The sequence below is a fragment of the Coffea arabica genome, unplaced genomic scaffold (assembly GCF_036785885.1).
Source record: "Coffea arabica cultivar ET-39 unplaced genomic scaffold, Coffea Arabica ET-39 HiFi ptg000066l, whole genome shotgun sequence".
In the NCBI taxonomy this organism is placed as follows: Eukaryota; Viridiplantae; Streptophyta; class Magnoliopsida; order Gentianales; family Rubiaceae; genus Coffea; species Coffea arabica.
Window position 1 is genome coordinate 41675 of NW_027266212.1, and position 22009 is coordinate 63683.

General features: G+C 35.2%; 3 protein-coding genes and 1 long non-coding RNA gene across 4 annotated transcripts; 1 reads left to right on the forward strand and 3 right to left on the reverse strand.

The window, feature by feature from the left end:
• Positions 1 to 1143: 1143 nt before the first annotated feature.
• Positions 1144 to 2029, reverse strand: LOC113722910 (uncharacterized). Its single transcript, XM_027246141.2, has one exon. The coding sequence runs from the start codon at positions 1737 to 1739 to the stop codon at positions 1314 to 1316; it is 426 nt and encodes a 141-aa protein (XP_027101942.1). The 5' UTR covers positions 1740 to 2029; the 3' UTR covers positions 1144 to 1313.
• A 2945-nt stretch (positions 2030 to 4974) lies between these two features.
• LOC113722911 (probable adenylate kinase 7, mitochondrial) lies at positions 4975 to 8045 on the forward strand. Its single transcript, XM_027246142.2, has 4 exons — positions 4975 to 5421; positions 5928 to 6068; positions 6962 to 7201; positions 7617 to 8045. The coding sequence occupies exons 1-4, from the start codon at positions 5080 to 5082 to the stop codon at positions 7767 to 7769; spliced, it is 876 nt and encodes a 291-aa protein (XP_027101943.1). The 5' UTR covers positions 4975 to 5079; the 3' UTR covers positions 7770 to 8045.
• Positions 8046 to 8636: 591 nt separating this feature from the next.
• Positions 8637 to 14873, reverse strand: LOC113722912 (uncharacterized). Its single transcript, XM_027246143.2, has 9 exons — positions 14733 to 14873; positions 13200 to 13967; positions 11759 to 12942; positions 10952 to 11237; positions 10619 to 10828; positions 9976 to 10149; positions 9549 to 9758; positions 9336 to 9449; positions 8637 to 9202 (listed from the first exon to the last, which is right to left on the reverse strand). The coding sequence occupies exons 2-9, from the start codon at positions 13914 to 13916 to the stop codon at positions 8885 to 8887; spliced, it is 3213 nt and encodes a 1070-aa protein (XP_027101944.1). The 5' UTR covers positions 13917 to 13967; positions 14733 to 14873; the 3' UTR covers positions 8637 to 8884.
• A 28-nt stretch (positions 14874 to 14901) lies between these two features.
• LOC140032789 (uncharacterized) lies at positions 14902 to 15336 on the reverse strand. The gene is made up of 2 exons (XR_011836676.1): positions 15199 to 15336; positions 14902 to 14993 (listed from the first exon to the last, which is right to left on the reverse strand). It is a non-coding gene; the product is annotated as an uncharacterized lncRNA (long non-coding RNA).
• Between the last annotated feature and the right edge of the window lie 6673 nt (positions 15337 to 22009).

Below are 22009 nucleotides of genomic sequence, written 5' to 3' on the forward strand. Positions count from 1 at the left end.
CCTCGAACTTGGATATCCACACAATCCAGCTCGCGTAGCTTTGAATGGGCCTTCGTACTAGCTTGTTGCTGTTGGTCCTAGAAAACAGAATGGGCCATGACATCACCAGCTACAAAATATTGTTCACATTTTTACGTCCACAGCCACGACACTAGTATATTCTGAGATGTACTAGTGTGTTCTTGTCACAAAAACTCTCAGACAAATAAATATTGAAGAAAACACAGCACCGTGGAAAGAAAGTACAACACACCAAGGATAAGCGTGTAATACTGCCACAAATTATCAAGCCTTGTTCTGTCGGACCAACGCACTCGCCTCTAACCCAATGTGCAGGTTGAATGGTCTCTGGTTGCTGGACAAAAAAAAAAATTGATGCGAGGAAGGGATGAAAGAATTTTCAAGTTTAAAATGAAAACATGTTTCAATCCGGTCATATGCTTTGCTGATATGATGTGCTCACCAAACATCACCATTTTGCTCGCCAAACATCTCAATCCGGCACTTGTGGCGGCAGCAGAGAGATATTTTGCGTTTTTCTTGGGTCATATTTTAATTGGTCAAAACGCGGTCTGCCATGCCCAAATTATTTAAAGTTGGCAGACTTCTAGGCCGGTCAAACCGAAACACGAGAGATTCAGCGTAAATACACTCTCTATTCCTCCGTTCCATTCTGGTTAAACGCGTATTGAAATTTAAAAAAAAATTATTTTTTCAAATAATAAAATTAAAAAATATGTGCCAAATTGAAATGATGACTTTTAATTTGAGCACTACTTAAATACTACAGTACAACAGAAGTTTGTTCCCTTGCCTTTAGCAGCAAGTATTATATTATTACTATTTTTTTGTTTTGGGGATAAACGGTGACACGTATTTGTAGCCACCTAGATTCCATCTACCGACTCCGGGGGAATCCACAATAATTAAGGCTCCAACCCAAATGACGGTTATATCATTACAACCCATTTAACGGCTTAAACCGACCTGCAGGGCAGTGTAGTGAATAAGATATTTTTGTGCATGCATTTCACGAGAGAGAGCTGAGAAATGGGTATTTCACATCCTGCACTAAAATAGCTTCCGTTTATCAAATCAAAGAAGCTGTCAGCTGTGATATATGATCGACGAAGGACATAGTAGTGATAGTAGTACTACAAAAAATTTCCATTGATTTGGAGCTGTACAATGAATGGATGAATGAGGGGGAACAACAATTATTGACAACATGTAAAGAGAAATTTTAAAAAAAAATCAATCAAGCGATCGAATTCAACATAGAGATGGAGAGACACAGCATCTCAAGAGGCCTCTCAACAAGACATCATGTTCTTGAACTCGTCAAAACTCAGGACGCCATCGCCGTTGAGGTCGAAACGAGCGATCATCTTTCTGCACTCGTTAGTACTCTTGGACTCTCCCAGCCTCCGCAGCATTCTCTTGAGGCTCTTGGGGTTGATGTAACCGCAGCCCTCCATCTCGTACATCTTGAAAGCCCCCATCAAATCCGTGCCTTTCTCTTCGTCCCCCGCTCCTTCCACTATTCTCACAAAGTCCTCCAAGCACAACAACCCGTCTCCGTCCGAGTCCATCAGCCTCACTGCCGCCTCCGATTCCTCCACCGACATCTTTCCCCCCATCGATGCGACGCACTGTTGCAACTCCGAGGCCGATATTTTCCCATCTCCGTTTTCATCCAAGTGATTGAATACGCGCTCGTATTGCCTTTGCTTGTCCATGTGGCTAGTGTTCTAATTTCTATCTAATCGGATCGAGTATGTACCAAGAAACAAATTAATTGAAGCTAGCTGAAGAGTGTTTTCGGGAAAAAGTCTTGAAACTGAAGATCAATGCTCTGCCAACTTAAAAATTTCAGGCGGGAAAGGAAGTTGTAAAAGATGTAATCTGACGGTTGTATTTGGGGGGATCAACTTATGGGTTATATATACACTATACAGAAGGCCAACAACACGGGAATTTAATTTACTGTTTTGCGTGGGAGAAGCCAAGCTGGGGATGCGTAGGATAACTATAAAGATAGAATCGAAGGGAACCCACCAGGAAAAGGGTAGCCTACCCAGCTCGCAATCGACGACGTCAGAAGCCTAAACCGCGGCTATGCTGTGGTTTTATATAGCACCACGACAAGCGTGTCTTCACTCTCTCTCTCTCTTTTCTTTTCTTTTGTCGTTCGTAAAAAAAAAAAAATTTTAATTAAAAAAGGTCAGAGAACTAGCTACTTCCAGAAAATTGGGAATTAACCCGGAAGTCTTTCTTTTGACCCCAAAAAAAAAAAAAGCCGAAAGTCTCTGACTCTCAGGCGAAGGACAACCAAACGAGCGGCCTACGTACAATTTCATAGGTATGATCGCTAAAACGACCATCAATGCAAAAGCTGAAGCTACCAAGTTTCGAAAAGCAGGATTTTGGCCGCACTTTCTTTTGACTTGGAAATTACTTTCCTCTATAGATTTCCCTCGGCAGTATTTTTTTGGGTCAAAAGAAAAGAGCCGACATTTTCGTTCCACCCCTCTACCCACCCGTACGCTTATAGTAGCAGTCATGTTCCGATTCCCATTTTCCACCCCTCTGCCTCTGCCGTAGTTAAACTGCAACGTCATCACATAGCCTAGTTTACGCCGTCTCAATTGTTTAGTATGATCTTGTCGACATCATCTACACCCGCCGCCACGTGTGTCCAGGTGGCATGATCCACCACTCCCAGTTATCAATAATATCCAATATGGCAAATTCAAGATAATTTAGATGACATGCCTGAAATTTGATATCCATCCACTTGTCCTATCTTTTCTTCGACTTGCCCATCTCCGTTCACTTTCCCTTTTTAGCGTTTTGATGATATGAGAAGTCTGTGGGTTCTTTTAACATACATGGGTTAAACTTCAAAACAAATCCTCTTCGCATCACATAACATTAAACATGTTTTGATATTCTCATTGAACTGAACTGGATTCCTTAAAAAGATAGTAGTGTGAAAAAAAGGTCCAAATCTAGAAACTCATAGCAGAGGCAGGAAGGTAGACCAGCGCCCCCTGCCGGCCGGGGACGGCAGCTCTCTCTGTATTATTTGTAGCCATGCGCGTACTGTTATGTACTAGTACAGACTATTAAACTAGATTGCTAATGAATAGTTTAACGGCTCCGTTTGTTTTGAGAAAATAGGAGGGAAACGAAATGAGAAGACTCTAGTCTAAAGGAGAGTATATATAAAAAAAAAAAAAAAAAAAAAAAAAATTAAAGAAGGGTAGATCTTATTAATCTTATTTGGATTAACTATGAAAGGAAGGAAAAGTAATCCAGCAGAAAATAATTAAACCTTATGGATCCCTTTCCCGTCATATTCTTTCATTTTCCTCCTCAAAAATCAATCCAAACATAAAGACAATTAGTTTCATTGCATTGCCTATCCTTTCATTTCCCTTCCAGTCCCTTAAACACAATTTCCAGCACGGATGGAGGCTGCCAAACAGAAACAATTTAATTTTGAAGATTAGAAAATTAGACTTATTGTAATATTTCAATTTGAACTTGCTGTTTGATATGTTTCAGATGATGATTAAGCCATACCTTGTGTGTGTGTGCAAATAGTAAAACAATATATACTTGTGTTTTGTAGGAATTGGTTTCACACGATGATATTTTATTTGTTGACAATTAAAATGTAAAGACAACTAGTTATTTGCTAGTCACGTACGATTTATGTAGAGTTGACAGCATAATTTCAAATTTCTAAAACCCAAAAAAAGGAAAATAATTTTTTAAAATATTGTTGGACCATTATACTTTTTCTGCTAAAGGTCAAAAAGGTGAATCACAAAATCACGTAGGAACATAAGCCTATTCAATCTTTATATATAGCTAGCATACTCTACTTGGAAAGAAAAAAAGAATTAAAAAATTGGGAGCTTCTGAGTTCTGGCTCTTATATACTCTACTTGGAATGTGCCTTGATTCATCATTCAAGTCAACATTTAGTCTCGAATCTCCTCAAGCCAATATGTTTTAATAGCAACCCTATTTTGTTACCGAAAAGAATGACTCTTTTTTTAAAAAAGAAGAAAAGAAAAAGAAACTACAATTACAAAATAAATACCCGAAAGACCAATTAAAATACTTAAGGCTGAAAAATAAATCAAGTTATTCAATACTGAAATCGAGTTTGGCTTGATAAGAAGTCATTCAAATATGAATTGCTTAAGTCAACCTTGACTGTTATTTTTGTGTTCGTTTAAATTCGTTTCGAACTTAATTTGATCAGAATAAAATTGAAATTTATAGGTACAAAATTCAAATTACTTGAATTCAAATGGATAAAAACTCATTTTGATTAAGTTCGTTTGCAACCCTCCAAATGATTGCTTAATTTGCACCTAGTTTCAGAGAAGAAGAAGAAGACAACTTTGACACAGAAGTTTTGTTTTGGTGCTAATAACAATTTGAATGATTCATTTCCTACAAAAATGAATTAAGTATGGCCTTCAGTCTTGTATTGTCCATCGAGATTAAGTATATAGTAGTATGAGAATTATGGATACTATACTTTAATTAATTCTCATACAACATAAATAACTTATGATGTAAGTAAATAAATTTTGGTTAATAATCCTCTATCCAAACAAATTATAACAAGCAAAAGAAATCGAGAGGTTGGGGATTCAACCGGTCGTAAGCCCAACAGGTAGGCCGTGGCAGTAGCAAGCACGCCCCAAAACGACGTCGTTCTGTTGGGTCGGGAGGAGCATCTTGAGTGCCCCACTTGTCAATCGTCTAACCCACAAGCTGTTCCAGGCGTGTGGCTTGCATCAATCCTGCGTCCAAGTCACCGGAATCCCGTTCCCAAAAGCTTTCCTTATCAGGAGCAAAGAGCAGCCAACCAGTATGAAACACGTAAGCGACAGCGCAAAAACTGGAAGGGCATTGTTGTCATTTCCAGTCAAATCCCACTCTTAAAAATCAAAATTGGAAATCCAAAAACCTTCAAGGCGCACACGCTCAACATCAGCCGCAAGCAGTGCACCACTGTTTCAATTCACTGCTAAAACCCTTTTCGTAGCCGCCATGGCAGTTCTAAGCCGCCTGAGAGTAGCCGCGCCACCAATCCGCGCTGCCCTGCTCACTAGGAACCGAGCCTACGGATCCGCAGCTGCGGTTCAGCTGGACTATTACGACTATTACGATCACCATGAATTACAGCAACCTCACCGCAAAGCGACGGCAGCGCAGGAAGAATCGGACGGTTGGGTGTCTGACAGAGGTGTCCAGTGGGTGATCATGGGTGACCCAATGGCAAAGAGACACGTGTACGCCCAGAGGCTTTCCCAGCTTCTAGACGTCCCCCACATTTCCATGGGAACTCTCGTCCGTCAAGAACTCCACCCTCACTCTTCCATCTACCAGCAGGTTCCTTTCCCTTTCTTTCTTTTTTTTTTTTTTTTTTTTTGTATTTTTCCGATTTTTTGTTCTCGAGAAGTGAACGATGACTGTGAAAGAAAGGAAATTTGACATGGGGATTTCCTGTATTTCGTTTTTTTTTTCTCCTTTTCCGTTCTCCTTCGAAATTAAGGTTTTAACGAAATAGAGGAAGTTTCAATCTTTATGTATTTTATTTTGTTTTGCACCTATCTGGCATTCATCGCTCAATTTTCTAGATGAAGCAGCATGACATACGTAAATTTTATTATGTTTTTGAAGCTTATCTTTGCTAATGATTATGTACGCAGTACGGGATACTTCTTTTTCTGATGGTGCTTTGATTGTGGCATAACGTTCTAGTACCATTACCTTTTTCCAACTTCTTTAACTCTTGAATCTTTCAAGATTTCAGTTTTCCCTTGAGCTTTTGTGAATGTCTTTTGATATTTTTTTTATTGAAAATTTTCTTGCTGTTGATTGCTCTATTTATGCAGATAGCTAGTGCTTTAAACCAAGGAAAGCTTGTTCCCGAGCATGTAATCTTTGGTCTTCTGTCAAAGAGGCTTGAAGAAGGCTACTGCAGGGGTGAAAGTGGATTCATTTTGGATGGACTACCTCGAACAAGGGTTCAAGCTGTATGTGAACATGAATACCCATCAATAACCCCTCTCTCTCTCTCTTGAGTACCTCAGTTTTAGCTTCATATCACTTTTGAGTGACCCTTTGTTCTTGTTTTTCATTCCTTTTTATGGCTTTCTCCATACAGCTTATCTGAAATATGTGTTGTATTAAATTAACAACGTGTTGCATTAAATGAAGGACTGGTCCAGACACTTGCATCAGAATAGTCACAATGCAAAATTTTGGACTTCTAATTGGTTTTGCAGCTACTCTACCGATTTGAGCATCTTAAATTTGAGATTGATGTCACGACCATTCTGTTCATGTCCTTTTACTCAATCTTTCCATGCAGTCTTTGGGTGGGTTTGTTCTTGTTTGCTGTAGATTCTGCAAAAGCTGATTTTGGAAAGTGATTATAGGGAACAATCAGAATTAGTTAAAGCTGTTGTTTGGTAGATTCTGGATTTTAGTTTTTCTGGCAGTTGAAAAAAATCTAAAATCTAGAAGCAAAATTGAGAACAAGCCCATTGTCATATTGTCTTTTATATAAGAATCTGATCCTTCAGAATAAGAATCAGGTGCAGAATAAGAATCATATTGTCATATTGTCTTCTATTATCAGGTGCAGTAATCAAGTGAGAAGAAGCCCATTGTCATAATGTTTTTGAAATAAAATATATCTGGATAGACTAGTTTTGTACTGCCATCTCTGCAAATTGGCTCTTCTTGTTAATAACAGTGGATGTATATGGAACTTTTGATGAAAAAGAAAAGGGACTGCATGTGTCATAATTTTCTCACAACTGTGTATCAATTTGGACTTTTTCTCTTTGGTGATAGTGGAGGATATATGTGGTTCTTGGACCTTAGCCTATATTTTCATTCTGCTGATTGTGTTTGTCTACAGGAAATCCTGGACCAAATTGTTGATGTAGATTTGGTCGTGAATCTTAAGAGCACTGAGGATTGCTTAGTGAACAGTCATCTCTCCAATGGAATTTACTCTCCTTCTCGAGAATTTTTTCGGATGGGCAGATCCAGATTTAATCTGAGTCTACAGTCACAGGCACAGGATGGTCGCTTAAAGCCTTCCTGTTTCAGTACAGATACTCTCTGGAAAGACAAACTCCGCATATACGCTGAACAGGTATTGATTGCTGTCTTATTATGATAAGAGCTTTAAAATTATGTCCCATATTTTTGTGGTGGAAACAGCTAGGAAAATCTTGGGCAAAGATATGCCTCAACTATCAAAACTCTATCGAAGACCTGTCATTCGAAAGAAAAGTTTAAATGTCTGGTATGATCTGGATATACATAATAATATCATTTGGATCCTTACATTTATGTTCTGTTGCAAATTTATTAATCTGTTTGCTATGAGTATGTGGATTTTTTGTTATATTTATTACGTTTGAGATTTTATAAGTACATCTATACTCAGGTTGCTAACCTAATTTAATGGCTGGCAAAATATGCTTGTCTCTGAGACAATATCTACTGATTTTTTTTTCTTAAATAATTATGTGGAGTAGTGAAAGCATGTGTTCCATCTTTGACAGAGCAAGCCAGTGGAAGATTACTACAGGAAACAGAAGAAGCTTCTCGAGTGTCAAGTGTCAGGGGCATCTCGAGAAACTTGGCAAGGCATTTTGGCTGCATTGCATCTTCAGCATGTGAACGCTATCAGTTCTTCAAAGAAGCTGACTGCATGATATAGCTGATACCAGTGTCATGCCAGGCGAAATAGTATATATGAGTATGAGTTTATCAGAAGTTTATGGGAATTTTGTGGTGACTATTGTCCAGTTTTGTTTCATGATGAAGGTCTCGTATTTTTATATTGGTATGTCACTTGTGTTTTTGGCTGACATGATTGTGTAATGCAGTTCTATGCTAGCAAGAAAAGCTGCCGGAGTTAAAAGCGGAACATATGAGCTTTGCATTTTTTGGCTGTTGTATAGTAGTATAGAGTATCAGTTTGATCCGTCTTCCCCTGCTTGGTTTCTCTGATTTATTGCATGCTTCTTTTTAGCCTTTAGCTAGTTTGTCTTTGGTACCTCAGCCTGGATGCCAAGCATATAAAATCATTCGCTACTTCATTGCCATTCTTGACGTTGCCAAATGAATGGTCGCAGGTTCGCTTTCTTGATCATCTGTCTTCCAGCAATATGCAAACGGCCTCCTATCCTATGAAGCTATAAATCTTTTACGCGTTATTAATTCAGGCAATGAACCATCCTTTTTTCTCTTTAGAAAGCATTTGAAGTTTCTTAGGAAATTCGTATCTCAAAGATTCTCCGACAATTAAAATAAAAGTTGTCTTTATCAATTTAAGAGGAAGAAAATGTTCTGCTTGTTTAGTCTGTAAGATAAAAAGAAGAGGACTTGACCTTGCCAAAATCTACCAGCGTAAAACGACCAGAGAAGAGGCTTCCTCAACTACATATTTACCGACTGAAGGAGAGGCATTTTCTAGGATTTAATGGAAACTTAAATTATTTAAGCATTAGTTAGGATTGTTCAAAAAATGACTGATTTCTAAGCAGAAGAATGAAAAAAGAAACGAACATCACATCCCATCTTATACAACAACTTTATTGGTAAACGATTTAAGTCGGACAGAATAACAGAAAGAAACAAAAAACTGGAAGAACTTCTAAAGCAGGACCATGCTAATTTACATATTTCAAAAGGATCATCCAGGCCCCACCAGTAGCAGTAACCTATAACAGCATTTTATCTGCTATCACCCAACTTTTTTTCTTAAATATCAGAAACTCACAATTCAATGACATTTTAGAGGATACCAAAGCAGTCAAGCATATTGTCATTTCTCACTGTTCTTCCAGACATCACGGAGGAGTTGATACCTTTGGCAGCCATTTCCCCTCGATGCCCAGATGGTCTCTGTTGAAGATGACCCCTGTAAACTGTCAATGATAGAGCTTAAAGGAGACGCCAGTTCATCAAGTTCATCATCACTAGTGTATGATTTTGTGAGCACTAAAGACCCTTTTCTTATCAGCCGATAGTGATTACCAGCATCTCCTATCATACCAGCAACTGAAGCTGGTGAAGGGGGACGATAAACTATAGGGGCTGCACTGCATGGGAAGTTGACAGAATCTTCCTCGTCAAAAGAGTCCTAGAAGACAATTGACAAAGGAAAATTAGATATCTATCATTCACATGGGAATTCAACATAAACAAACAGAACTTCAAACATCTGCATGGATAAGTTCTGCTGCAAAATTAGAAGCAAAGAATTTGCTTGTAACCTCTGAATTTAGCGCTTCAAGCACAACTTTAGGAATGGGTTCAGGGCAAAACTCATCTGGCACAAAAGCGTTCAGAACCCTTCTTATCAATGTTGGACCAAAAGTAGGGCATACCTAGAGAAACATAAATTCATCTCTGCTAGTAAATATGCAGCTATACCACTATGATGATCAAAGAATGATAGAATAGAATTTCAAGATACTGAGCTACACCTCCTTCCTGATCGTCCTACTTAACAGCATATCTTTCGGTAGCATCATGAGGTCACTCAGTGAATTGAGAAGATTAAAAGGTTTCAAAGATGTATCCTGTGGTATGTTCTCAAGGTCACTAGATTCCCAAGCGATATTCACATCTTCAAGTGTACCATCATCATCATCAATACCAAAGAGGTCAGTGAGCCATCTGGACCAATTCCCAATCTGTCATCCACAAAATATACCATTTTAGTCTAGAAAGCCTTTAATTTTCTAATGCCTCACCTTTATATAAGACATTCTTCGGCAGCAAGATAAGATCAGTTTATTAACCTATCTTCGCAGAAGGGAGAAATAAGTAGCAGCAGAGACTAGAACTCCACATACTTTAAAAATTTTATTCTTCTTCGACATAGCAACAAGGAGCAGTAGAATATCTCACCGCGTTTTTCAATTGTGCACCAGCCCCAAAGCTAGCCTTCCCAACCAGAATAGGAAGAACATTGGCATCACTAATTGGGTCAGATACAGGGTCTGTAGGAATATCGTCAATAGAGTCTCTAAGGATAGCATTAAACATGGCCACATCCAATCTACCTACACATTGCTCCATAATCTAGTCACGAGATGAAATTGAACAAATAGTCAGGTTTCATTAGTAACCCATGAAATTTTGGTAAAAAGACATTGAAGTGCATATAACATCATGATGCATTCTTAGCACAACAGAGAAACTCATCCATCATGTGAATAATTCTACGTGGCATGCACTAAGAAACCAAAAATATCTAGTCTTGCAGTAATCTTAGCTCAAGAAGTGCTTAAACTCACTCCAAAAACAAGATCAATATTCAGTTTTACAGTTGATTTCATCATCCAGTGACTGCATCTCTGTCAGAGGCTACATTAAGCCTGCATAATCTCTGCAGAATAGCTCCATATACACTTTCTAAGCAATTTGAAGTAATTTCACTTATCCAAAGAGATTCACAAATCAAAGTACATACAAGAGATGTAACATTGAGCAAATAAAACCTCCTATGTCACATACACTTTTCAAGCAGGGCGAGACATGCAAACAATACCAGTCTAGAAAGGGTAGGTAAACAGCCACACTCATGACCTTCAGCACGGACAGGACATATCCTTTCACAGGCATCCTTGAAAGCCCTTTTCCACAGCTCCAAAGAAAAAGTTCCTTCATCACCTGAGCTAGATGTCCTTTGATACATTTTATTGGAGTCCAGAATTATACCTCTTTGTATTGCACCAGACTGCATATGTGGAGTAAGTATCTGGAGTAAAAGGTCAGAAAAATGATCAAGAGGAGGAAAATGCTCTATCACATTGCAACTCAAACTTTCCATGTATCTTAAGAAAACTTGCCGAGTGAAAAGAGGAAGAGGAAGTATGTGTACCTGCCACCAAATGGACTCGATGATTCGTGAAAATATCCAAGATTCAACTTTTTCAAGAGCACTTGTAAGTGTACAAGGATCCTCCCAATCATCAGAGCTTTGGTCAAGAGTACTTTTGATACTATTGCTGGAAAGGGACTGCCATTTAAGTGGAGATGACTTCATATTTCCATTCCTGATCCCATTCTTTCCATTCATTGGACCAGAGAGAGGTAGTTGCTGTTCGGTGAGAGATTCACTTATAATTGCTCTCAGCACAATGGAGTTTGATAACCAAAAAGTCAACCTGTGTTCAAATGGTTTCAGTAAAGTGAAAATAACTAAGACAAACACTTCTGGCTTTCTGATAGTTTATGTGTAATTAAATTCTTCGTCAAGAGCCTGAATTTAGTAATTACCCACCTAGCAATTGCAAGACCTCTACTTTATCACTTAAAGGACATGGTGTGCCAAGACATGGGCAAATAATTCATGAAGTATATAAAAAGGCAGTTATAAAACTCGGCTAAAAGGCAGTTATAAAACTAGGCTAAGATCCTCACTTCTAGACAAAGTCGTTTAGGAAGTTATTCTTGCAGCCAACAATAGTTGCCGGAATTTATGTTATGAATGCAGGAGAATGTATGCAATGAGGATAACAATTAAAAGCAAAGCTGCTGCTATCTATGTATCAAAGATGTAAGACACTGAATTAAAGCAAACGACAATAAAGTAAACAGAAGTAGCTAGACATATTATAACTAGGGATTATCGATGCAAAATGATGCCTCTGATATTGCAAAAAAACACTTATAATTCTCCAAGTACCTAGGGACATCATTTCCACATGCTTTTGCAACCAATATCAATCCTGATATAGCACTTTTAGCTGCACCTCCCCTTTGTGACTGGGAATTTACTTTGCTGGCATGAAGATAAAACCTAGACAGGCGTCGAGCTGGAGCATGGACTTTATTTGTGGAACTCCCATGCTCAGCAACCACCGAGTAAAGACCAACCTCAATGGCAGCAGTTTCTCTCAGTTCTGCTTCAAGCCTCTTTATTCTTTGTTCCAATTGCTTGATTTTGCTGTCAGAGAGGATATTTCTTGTCTCTTTTGGATGGACCTTGTTATCTCTTCTCTCACTGCTCACAAAGCCTTGACCAACACTTTGTCTACCACCTGAAATAAACTGGTTTCCCTGAGCTGAACCATTATTACTTCTATTTTGGTCCATTGGTGACCTAACTGATTTCACATGCTTATTGTTTCTATCTGCATTCTGATGACGGCTTTTTATTTCAATATGTTCTCTACTGGGTGAAAGAACATCATTTTCAAAGAAATCTTGGTCCCTCAAATCATCTCGTGAAAAACTATCCATTGGCTTATCTTCCATGCATTGTCCCATTCCTTCTGTGAATTTCCATTGTTTTCCATTTTCTTCGTATATCTCACAATTATCACCTCCAGCAAAACCATTTTGAGGTAAATCAGTCTTGTATATTCCTTTACTAAGAACTGCAGCATTATCATCAACAACGTCATCGATAGAAGAGTCAAGTGAGTTTAAGGAACTCAAAATTTCATTCCCATTGACCTTTGAATCTGAAAAAGCTTCTTTATTAATAGGATTGCATGTGTTTGCCTTACTGCTCTGTTCAATGGCACTTGTAGTGTCAATGCTTCCACTATCAAGAACATTTTCCTCAATATCACAAGGTACTTCAACAAATACAGTTGGGCTTCTCATGTTGGACATTTCTTTCTCTGTTACTTCATTTGTTATAGGTGATGATGTGGATTGAACACTTCGAGCACCAATCTTCTTTGTGATCCAAGCTAGATCAGAGGTTAAATCTACTGATGAAGAGCGAGAAGAGCCCCCTTTCAAACTAGCGTTTGAAGTAGTCAGTTGCTTGTCATCTGCTTCTGCAAGTGTTTGTTCCAAAGCAGGGATGCGTACATCTCCAGCCTTTCCAACACTAGCTTTTATTCCTTCCAATCCATTCTGCGAATGATTGCCAACTTGTTATCAGAGTATCAGATGCAATGTTAAGAAGACTGACTAAAAGAAACACTACAATGACATGTGACGAATATTTTACAAAATTGTAGCTACATCTGCCCAATACAGCTCATGATGCATGTTACTGGGGAGATAAGCCATTTACAAAACCATCCATTCACCTGATCATTAAAACAAAACGCTCACTTTGAATGAGGAAAACATTGAAAAATAAGCACTAATGCAAGAGAAGGACATACCTCTTTATTTTGGGGAGAACCTCCATTTGATTCTACTGCTGAAGAAGAAACAGCCAGCGATGAGTGTGAAGAAGCATCATCATCTGAATAGGATACAGTCTCGGCTTCCTCTGCATACTCTTCGTTCATCAATCCAGAAACTGAATCAACACCATTTTTATCCACTGATGCTTCTCTTGCCAGGTGATCCCATGATGAGGAGCTCACCCGACTCTTATCAACTGACTGAATTTTCAGGAAAATAAGTGGTTGTGACGTGTTCCTATATGTTCTTTTGCAGTGAATGGAAGCACTTACGCTTAATGTCTCTTTAACAACACCATAATCTGCCAAGTCTATGACAGCTGTCCCTAGCAACTGGCCTTTTACTGTTTTATCCCTCCGCGGTTCATAGAGATTGAACTCAATACAGTTCTTCTGGAAAGTGTCTCCATCCCCACCTTTGGCAGAAAGTTCCCTTAATAGTGTCACTGGTAGCCTAAAAGATTCATTAAACTCAATTCTCCCATCACCAACACCAGAGCCAGTCCCAAGTGAAGGGACAACTTGGTTTGTTGACCCAGAACTCCTATCTCCGTGTTCCCATTGAATCACAACTGCTCGAAGTGTTCTTAGGGATTGAGATGGCGGCCAGGGCTTAATCTCCTGAATGTGGATTAAATAATCAACCTGAACCGAGGGGCTTTTTCTGTTTTTGGCCTTCATTCCCAGTACCATGGTGACCAAAAAATAGTTCTTCTGCCAGCAGAGTGACAAAGCGATATCAATCTGCACATAAACCAAACAAACTATCTTAAATTCCACAACAAACACAAATGCAGCTTAAGCAGAAGAGTAAATGCCAAACTCAAAGAAGATGCCTCACTTCTTGGACTATCTATGCAAGAAACTGAAATGTGTATATCGGATTCTGAACACCATACAATTTGCTCATTGTACATTCCATCAAAGAGGTTGCAACTAACTTGCCACTTTTTTCTTCAGAACCTTCAAGTTTAATAAAACTTCCCAAGGTGTGAGTGTTTATCTAGTAATGATAAATATTAATCACCCCTTTTGTGGGTTTTCTTGTTCCCTCAAAACTTTTACAGATATCATAGCAAATACAATTCCAATATGCACCTGAATCGATATCTTGTAGGCTTCTGAAACACCGCAGAAATAAACAAAGGAAAGCAAGTAAATGTAATTAGAACCCCAAATTAGCAGAGAAAAGATATTTCGAAGCTTCTTTAAATTCAAGATTCTCCCTTCCTAGAATAGTTGAGACTTGGGAACTACAAACTCTAGTATTCCTCCCCCCCACCAGGGGCACCAAATACCTCAAATAATACAAGGCAGGTGTTAGCAAAAATATAGCAGATCCAGTTATGATCAACAGTATCAGCTATAGAGCTGTGAATCATTTAACAGCTCCAGCACCACTGCCACTGACCATCATAGACTCACACCACAATGAAACATCATTACAAAAACAGAGAGTCTTGATTTTATACTAGTAAGGACTGGCACTAGCATGCTACTATTACTTACCAGTACTTGACGGTGCTTAAAAGCTAAACATCATTTAGCTCAACATACACACTTTGAGCAGATCTTCCCTCAGCAAAAGGGGAAAGATGCGAGAAGAAAGAATAGAAACACAGGGTGCGGAACTTGCTGCAACAATGTGAGGGACCCAAAGAAATGCTGGAAGGAGGAAGACCATCAACAAACTCTCCTTTTCCACAGTGGGCACAGCGCAGAAACTCGTAAAGGTTCAGTCAAACCACAGACATTTGAGTTTTTCTGAGGCTGTAAGGCAATGAGCACGCACGCACAAAGCAAACAAGCGAGGGGACATTAAAAGGAAAAGAAAACATTAGCAGGCGTGGTTTTAAAAACAAACAAGGCACTAATTAGGAAGCAGGAGTGGTTTTAAATTTGTAATTAGTGTAATACTACTACTATAGTCTGTAATCAAGGGAGGGGGAAGGAGAAAAAGAAAGGAATATAGTACCAGTGTACAACATTAGCAGGCGAAGGCCGACAGAAATTGTGCTAATACTACTACTTCTTTTACCATAGTACCAATACTGGGCTGTCGGCTGTTGTTTAAGGGAAAGAAAGTGGGATTAAATAAGAGACTGGTCCTAGCAAAACAGGCATTGGCATGTTTTGTTTGTTAGGATCAGTAGAAAAGAATAATTAGAAGGTTGGTGCAAGAAATAAGAATAGAATAGATTGGATTTCTTTTGTATTCACATTTTTCCCCCTCAAAATAGATTATGTTTTCTTTCTTCTTTCTGTTTATTATTTCCATTTTTTGGGGTTTTTTGTTAATTACTAATGGCAGTACAAGCAGAGGTGACGTTTAGTGCTTGTCTGATATTAATTAATAGCGATTTCGCCCTGTAAATCTTCTTTCCAAAGCATTTGTTTCGAAATAAAGACGCCGGCTCCAGGAGCGCGTGGTGGACACCTTCTCCGCCGCTGATCTATCCCAACAGAACACAGTACGGACGAAGTGGCTCTGATGGTCCCAGGCTCCCAGCTGACAAAAGGCCGGCTACCGAACAAAATTGTGAATCACGTCACGACGACTCTCACGTGGTGAGTTTTGGTCTTTGGGTACTAAGTCCAGACCAACTTTATAAACCGAATCCCAGACCAAGTGAACTGGTACTAAGTCTTTGGGTACTAAGTGAACTGGTACTGATCAATGCACGGATTTACTTTTAATATAATTATAATGATAAATAAATTATTTATATTAATTACATGAAAAAAGGTTAAAAAAATTAAAAGAGTGCTATTTTAGTATATAATTTATATACTTTATCTTAACATATATTAAAAAATATGAATAAAGATCACAAAAATATCTAAAGAAATACTAAAAATACATCAAGTACGAGTTGTTATTCTTCCCTTTCATATTCTCATTTTTTGCGCCACTTCTAATTGACATTCCCCTACTCTTTATTACCATTTTTCTCACCTTTCTAATCCAAACTTCTCACGTCCTTGCAACTCTTCTCTCTTCCACAAATTCAATCTCTTTCCAAATTTTGCAATTTATTTACCTTATATCATGTTATTTTACATATATAATTGTAAATAATGACCAAAATTTTTAACTTGTTCTTCAACAAATGAGTGTGGACATACAATTTTATTAACTTCAAATGGATAGCCCAATTAAAACTCATTAATAATTGGCTATTAAATAGATAGATTGGGACTACCTATTTAGACTTAATTAAATTAGACGTAGATTCAAATTCATTAGTAAGTAAATTTAAATCACTACAAATTCAATAATTATATTCTACTTTTTGCAAAGGCATATTTAAAATTATTTTCCTATTCTTTAAATTTTTTAAATTTTGTTAAATTTTATCCTACTTCCTCCCTTCCTTCCATCAAAGTTTTAATTAACTCATTAAGTGTTAATTGATTTCTTACATTTACACCTAAATTATTTTGAGATTCTTGTAGAGCGACAAAATTGAAACCCTTTATGATCACCACTATTGGTTCTTCTGTGTAATATTTTATTTTTTAGGAAAAAATTTATTTATTAATGCAATGCATCCTTATTTTTGTTGATTACAATAATATCTTATTTTGTTATTCAAAGAATATGGGAGAAAAAATAAATAAAATTTTGTAGTAGATTATAAATGGGTAAGATAACCAAAATTATGTAAAACTATATCTATTTGATACACATAAATCATCCATTTTGATAATTTCATCCCAACCCACAATTACAGTTCTCTTGACTTTACGCTCCCTAATTCATTACTCATGTCTTTATACTCCTTTTACTATTTATGATTCAATACCTTTCTTTTATCCTTTACAACACTACACTTCAATTTTCTATTCCTTTTATTATTTGGGATTCATTATCTCACTTTTCAATTTTTTTTTCAAACAAAGAGTTAGAATTATAGTCTTCAAAGAAAAGTAATTGAGTATAATTTTGGTGAAATGCTACTATTTTTTTGTGATGATCACTCAGAATAATTGTTTTAACAAGTATTCCTTTTAAAGTTTTTGATAAACACTCCAAAAAAACAACCACCTAAATACCCCTTTTATTAATTTAAAATTCATATAAAATTTTTGTTTTATGCGCACTTTCTATTGTATGTGTTATATGCAAAATCATTCAAATGAAGTGTTGCGTATGTCAAACATTATCTAGATGATGTTGTATGCCAGAATGTTACTATATAAATGATTAAAAACAGGACTAATCACATTATTCATTAGATTTGACAAATCAATCTTTATTAATCAAGGAATAACATGGGTTAAAGTGATAAAATTGTAATGGGGTGAATGATTTTAATATGGGACCAATCAAATTATCCAAATTTATTTTCTGTACTTATGGAAGGAAAAAGTGGTCAAAGTTTGAAAATAAGCTATAAATGATTTATTAAGCACTCATTTAAAGTGAAAAAGAAAGTTTTAAATTTTAAATTTGAATTATCATAAGATTAGTTGTAAATCACACTATTTCAAACATTTTAATTAAATTTATTTATTAAAATAAATTAAAAAATTTAGGAAAAAAGGTATGGGAGATTTGAAAACCATTTATGAAACATCTTCTAAAACCTCAATTGCAATACATATAGATATGGCTCCGTTTGGATTACCTGTTTTTTGGGTTGTTTTTCAAAAACAGCACTGTAGCATTTCGTTTTTGAAATACAAGTCCGTTTGGATTAGTTGTTTTTGAGATTGTTTTTCAAAAACTATATGAAAAACTTTTACTGTAGATGTTTTTTGGATTATTTTTAGAGATATTTTTAAAACATATTTTGGGTATTTTTATAATTTATAATTTATATAATTTTATTTTTATATACATTTATGCATTTATAATACATTTATAAATATTTATAAATAAATATATTTATATATTCGCTAAAAAATATATAAATGTATTATATTATATATAATACATAATATAAATATATTTATAAATGTATAAGTGTATATTATTATAAATGTATAAATTATAAATGAATATTGTATAAATGTATAAATTATAGTTATAATTTTTATATTTTTATATAAATATACATTTATGCATTTATAAATAAATATATTTATATATTTATATAAAAATATATTATAAATTTATTGTATTATATATAATACATAATATAAATATATTTATAAATGTATAAGTGTATATTATTGTAAATTTATAAATTATAAATGAATATTATATAAATGTATAAATGTATAATTTATAATTTATAATTTTTATATTTTTATATAAATATACATTTATGCATTTATAATACATTTATAAATACTTATAAATAAATATATTTATTTATTTCTATAAAAGTATATAAATGTATTATATTACATATAATACATAATATAAATATATTTATAAATGTATAAGTGTATATTCTTGTAAATTTATAAATTATAAAGGAATATTACATAAATGTATAAATGTATAAATTATAAATTATATATTTTTATATAAATATACATTTATAAATATTTATAAATAAATATATTTATGTATTTATATAAAAATATATAAAAGTATTATATTACATATAATACATATTATAAATATATTTATAAATGTAAAATTGCATATTATTATAAATGTATAAATTACAAATGAATATTATATAAATGTATAAATTATAATTTTATTAATATATATTAATATTATGTATAAATGTATTAATATAATTAATATAAATGTACAAATGTATTAATATTATGTATAAATGTAAAATTAATATTATGTATATTAATATAAATGTATTATATTTTGTATAATACATAATATAAATGTATATTATAAATATACATTAATATATATATATTATGTATAAATGTACATTTATATAAATGTAAAATATATATTATATTATATATAATTTATATAATATATAATATTCATATAAATATATTATAAATATGTAAAAATATTTTTTAAGTAAAATAAAATATTTATAATATGTAAAAATAAATATATAAATATTTAATATATATATAATATACATTAATATTAATTATAAATATTATAATATTATAAATATGGTGTTTATATAATATTTCAATTTTTAATATTTATTTTATATTTCATTATATAAATATTCATATAATATATAATATATAATTTTCAATTTGTATAATATACATAATATTATATATATATATAATATAATATATTATACATAATATACATTGTTACATTATTACATATTATGTATATTATATATTATACCTAACATTATTAGACATTATTATACACAATAATGTACATAATAATATTATACATTAATAATGTATATATTATAATATAATGTACATAATATATTATGTATAAATATTTACACATTTATGTATACAATATTACATATTATGTATATTATATTATGTATATTATAATATTAATGTATATAAATATTTATATAATATATAATATATATAATTTTCAATTTGTATATTTCAATTTATATTAATATAATATATATATATAATATACATAATTGAAATATACATATGTAGTTGTTTTTGATATAATGTTTGGATATGGTGTTTTTGGAGTTGTTTTAGAAATACACATTTACTGTAGCATTTGGGATGTGAAAAACAGTTTTTCAAAAACAGCTCAAAAAACAAGGATCCAAACACACCCGATATCACACTTCCACAAGCGCGTTGTAGTCACACACGTACCACTAGATTAGTGCGCGTCTGGCACTGAATATTAGATCCTAGTAGTAATTGGCTTTGCAAGCATCCGCCGACAGGTTTTTATAATCCCTTTTTTCTTTTTATTTATTTATTATTATTATTTTTTTTCAAGTGCTAACAATCATATGAAAACTTTAAAAAAGAACCAAAATTTTTATTTCTCCTGAGCTTACAACATGTTGGGTGTGTTTGGACAGGAGACTACTCTTAAAAAAAATTTTAAATCATAATCAACTTTTTTGTGATGTATGTAAAATTAAAAGGAAAGATGCATAAAAACAACAATAATATAACAACGTGCTTATTTTAGATGTGATTCAAAATTTTTCTACAAATAATGGGCTGGCACCCATTGCCTAGATACATCTGGGCATCCAGCTGCCAACGTAGCCGAAAAAATCAGTTGATGATATATAATTTAGGAAAACGGATACTGTCGGCCTTGTTTGTACAGTAATTTTTCAAAGAAAAATTGATACATCTTTTCATGAACATATTTTTCAATCACATTTTTATTTCATATATATCAAATTATTATAATAATTTTTCTATAAAAAATTCAGAAAAATACAATCCAAACAATGCCACGGTCGTCGAACTTATTATTATTAAATTATTTTTTTCATTGGATACGAGTCGTATGATTATGCACTGAAGTTGAAGCAACCGAATTTTAAGTTGGACCGGAAGGAGCGCATAAGGTTGAAGTGTCAACCTCATCAAACCGGTGAAGATGTCAGATTTCATGGGGCTATAGGAGGGAGGAAGCGCCGGGCAACAAATCAAAAGAAGCCTTTGCTGGTGGCGATTTCTTGGTACTTTGTTGGTGGGCATTTCCAATTTACAACACTAGTGTTTACTTTACAACCCCCCCCCCCCCCCCCCCCCCAAAAAAAAAACCCCAACCACCTTCTCTTTTTGTTGATAAACTGGTTCTTCTTCTTCTTCTTTTTTTAATGGGAAATTTGTCAAATTGGTCCCTAACATTTACCAAAAACACTTTTTTAGTCCCTAACATATAAAATCAGCCAAAATTGTCCTTCACATTTAAATTGTGATCCAATTTAGTCCTAATGCTCGTTTTTGCTCCTTTCTCCGGCTAAAAATAGCACGCCCCTCTCACATGGTCATATTTTCAAGGGCAAAATTGGAAAACAAAAGCTTTCTTCTTCTTTCTTCTTTTCCCCTGTTTCTTCTTCTCCATCGCGACCGAGAGCCCTCATCACCGCTGCCGTATCCTCCGCCCCTTCAACCTCGCTTGTCCACCGCCTCTCTCCACTGTCGCGGGATCTCTACTCCGCTGCCCTGCGCACTGCCCGCGTGATCCTTCCACCAGCTCACCCGCGACCCCAGCGCACGCCGCCCCACTGCTCAGCGCGCCGCCACTGCGCGGCTCTATTTCATCCTCCGCCTGCCCCGACGCCGCAGCCCGCATCCATGAGAAGCAGCCGACGCCGCTGCTCGACGCCACTGGCGCGCGTCGCGTACCTCACCTCACCTCACTTCACTCCCTCTTCTCTCTCCTCGCGCCTCCACCAGCGACACGCGGCACCTCTTCTGATCACCTCCAAATATGCTTCTGTTCAGGTGAACTTAGTCACCGTTGTGGTGAACCTGTCCTTAGAGAGTCGAAGCAAGATAAAAATTGTGAGGTCAGGAATCGTCCCCAGTGGATCTGGGATTTGTGTTTTCCAATTTTGCCCTTGAAAATATGACCACGTGAGAGGGGCGTGCTATTTTTAGCCGGAGAAAGGAGCAAAAACGAGCATTAGGACCAAATTGGATCACAATTTAAATGTGAAGGACAATTTTGGCTGATTTTATATGTTAGGGACTAAAAAAGTGTTTTTGGTAAATGTTAGGGATCAATTTGGCAAATTTCCCTATTTTAATTGACTAGATATAATTGCAAAGATAATGCCATTTTTTTACCCTATTGGTTGAATTGTTCACCTTTTTCAACGCTTCAACTTAACGTCTTTAGAATTCTAATGTCACTGAATTCATTTCATCCAACTAGAGTGGGTTTTTTTTTTTCTTTTAAGGAGTCTGATTTGTGTGAATGCAAATGC

Bases quoted from the DNA above. Each gene is read 5' to 3' on its own strand.
- LOC113722910 (XM_027246141.2), bottom strand. From the start codon at position 1,739: ATGGACAAGCAAAGGCAATACGAGCGCGTATTCAATCACTTGGATGAA.
- LOC113722912 (XM_027246143.2), bottom strand. From the start codon at position 13,916: ATGGTACTGGGAATGAAGGCCAAAAACAGAAAAAGCCCCTCGGTTCAG. The intron at 10,829-10,951 runs GTACACATACTT...CTTTTACTCCAG, and splicing joins TCGAGTCCATTTGGTGGCAG to ATACTTACTCCACATATGCA. The intron at 9,759-9,975 runs GTGAGATATTCT...TGTGGATGACAG, and splicing joins GTGCACAATTGAAAAACGCG to ATTGGGAATTGGTCCAGATG.
- LOC113722911 (XM_027246142.2), top strand. From the start codon at position 5,080: ATGGCAGTTCTAAGCCGCCTGAGAGTAGCCGCGCCACCAATCCGCGCT. The intron at 6,069-6,961 runs GTATGTGAACAT...GTTTGTCTACAG, and splicing joins CTCGAACAAGGGTTCAAGCT to GAAATCCTGGACCAAATTGT. The intron at 7,202-7,616 runs GTATTGATTGCT...CATCTTTGACAG, and splicing joins TCCGCATATACGCTGAACAG to AGCAAGCCAGTGGAAGATTA.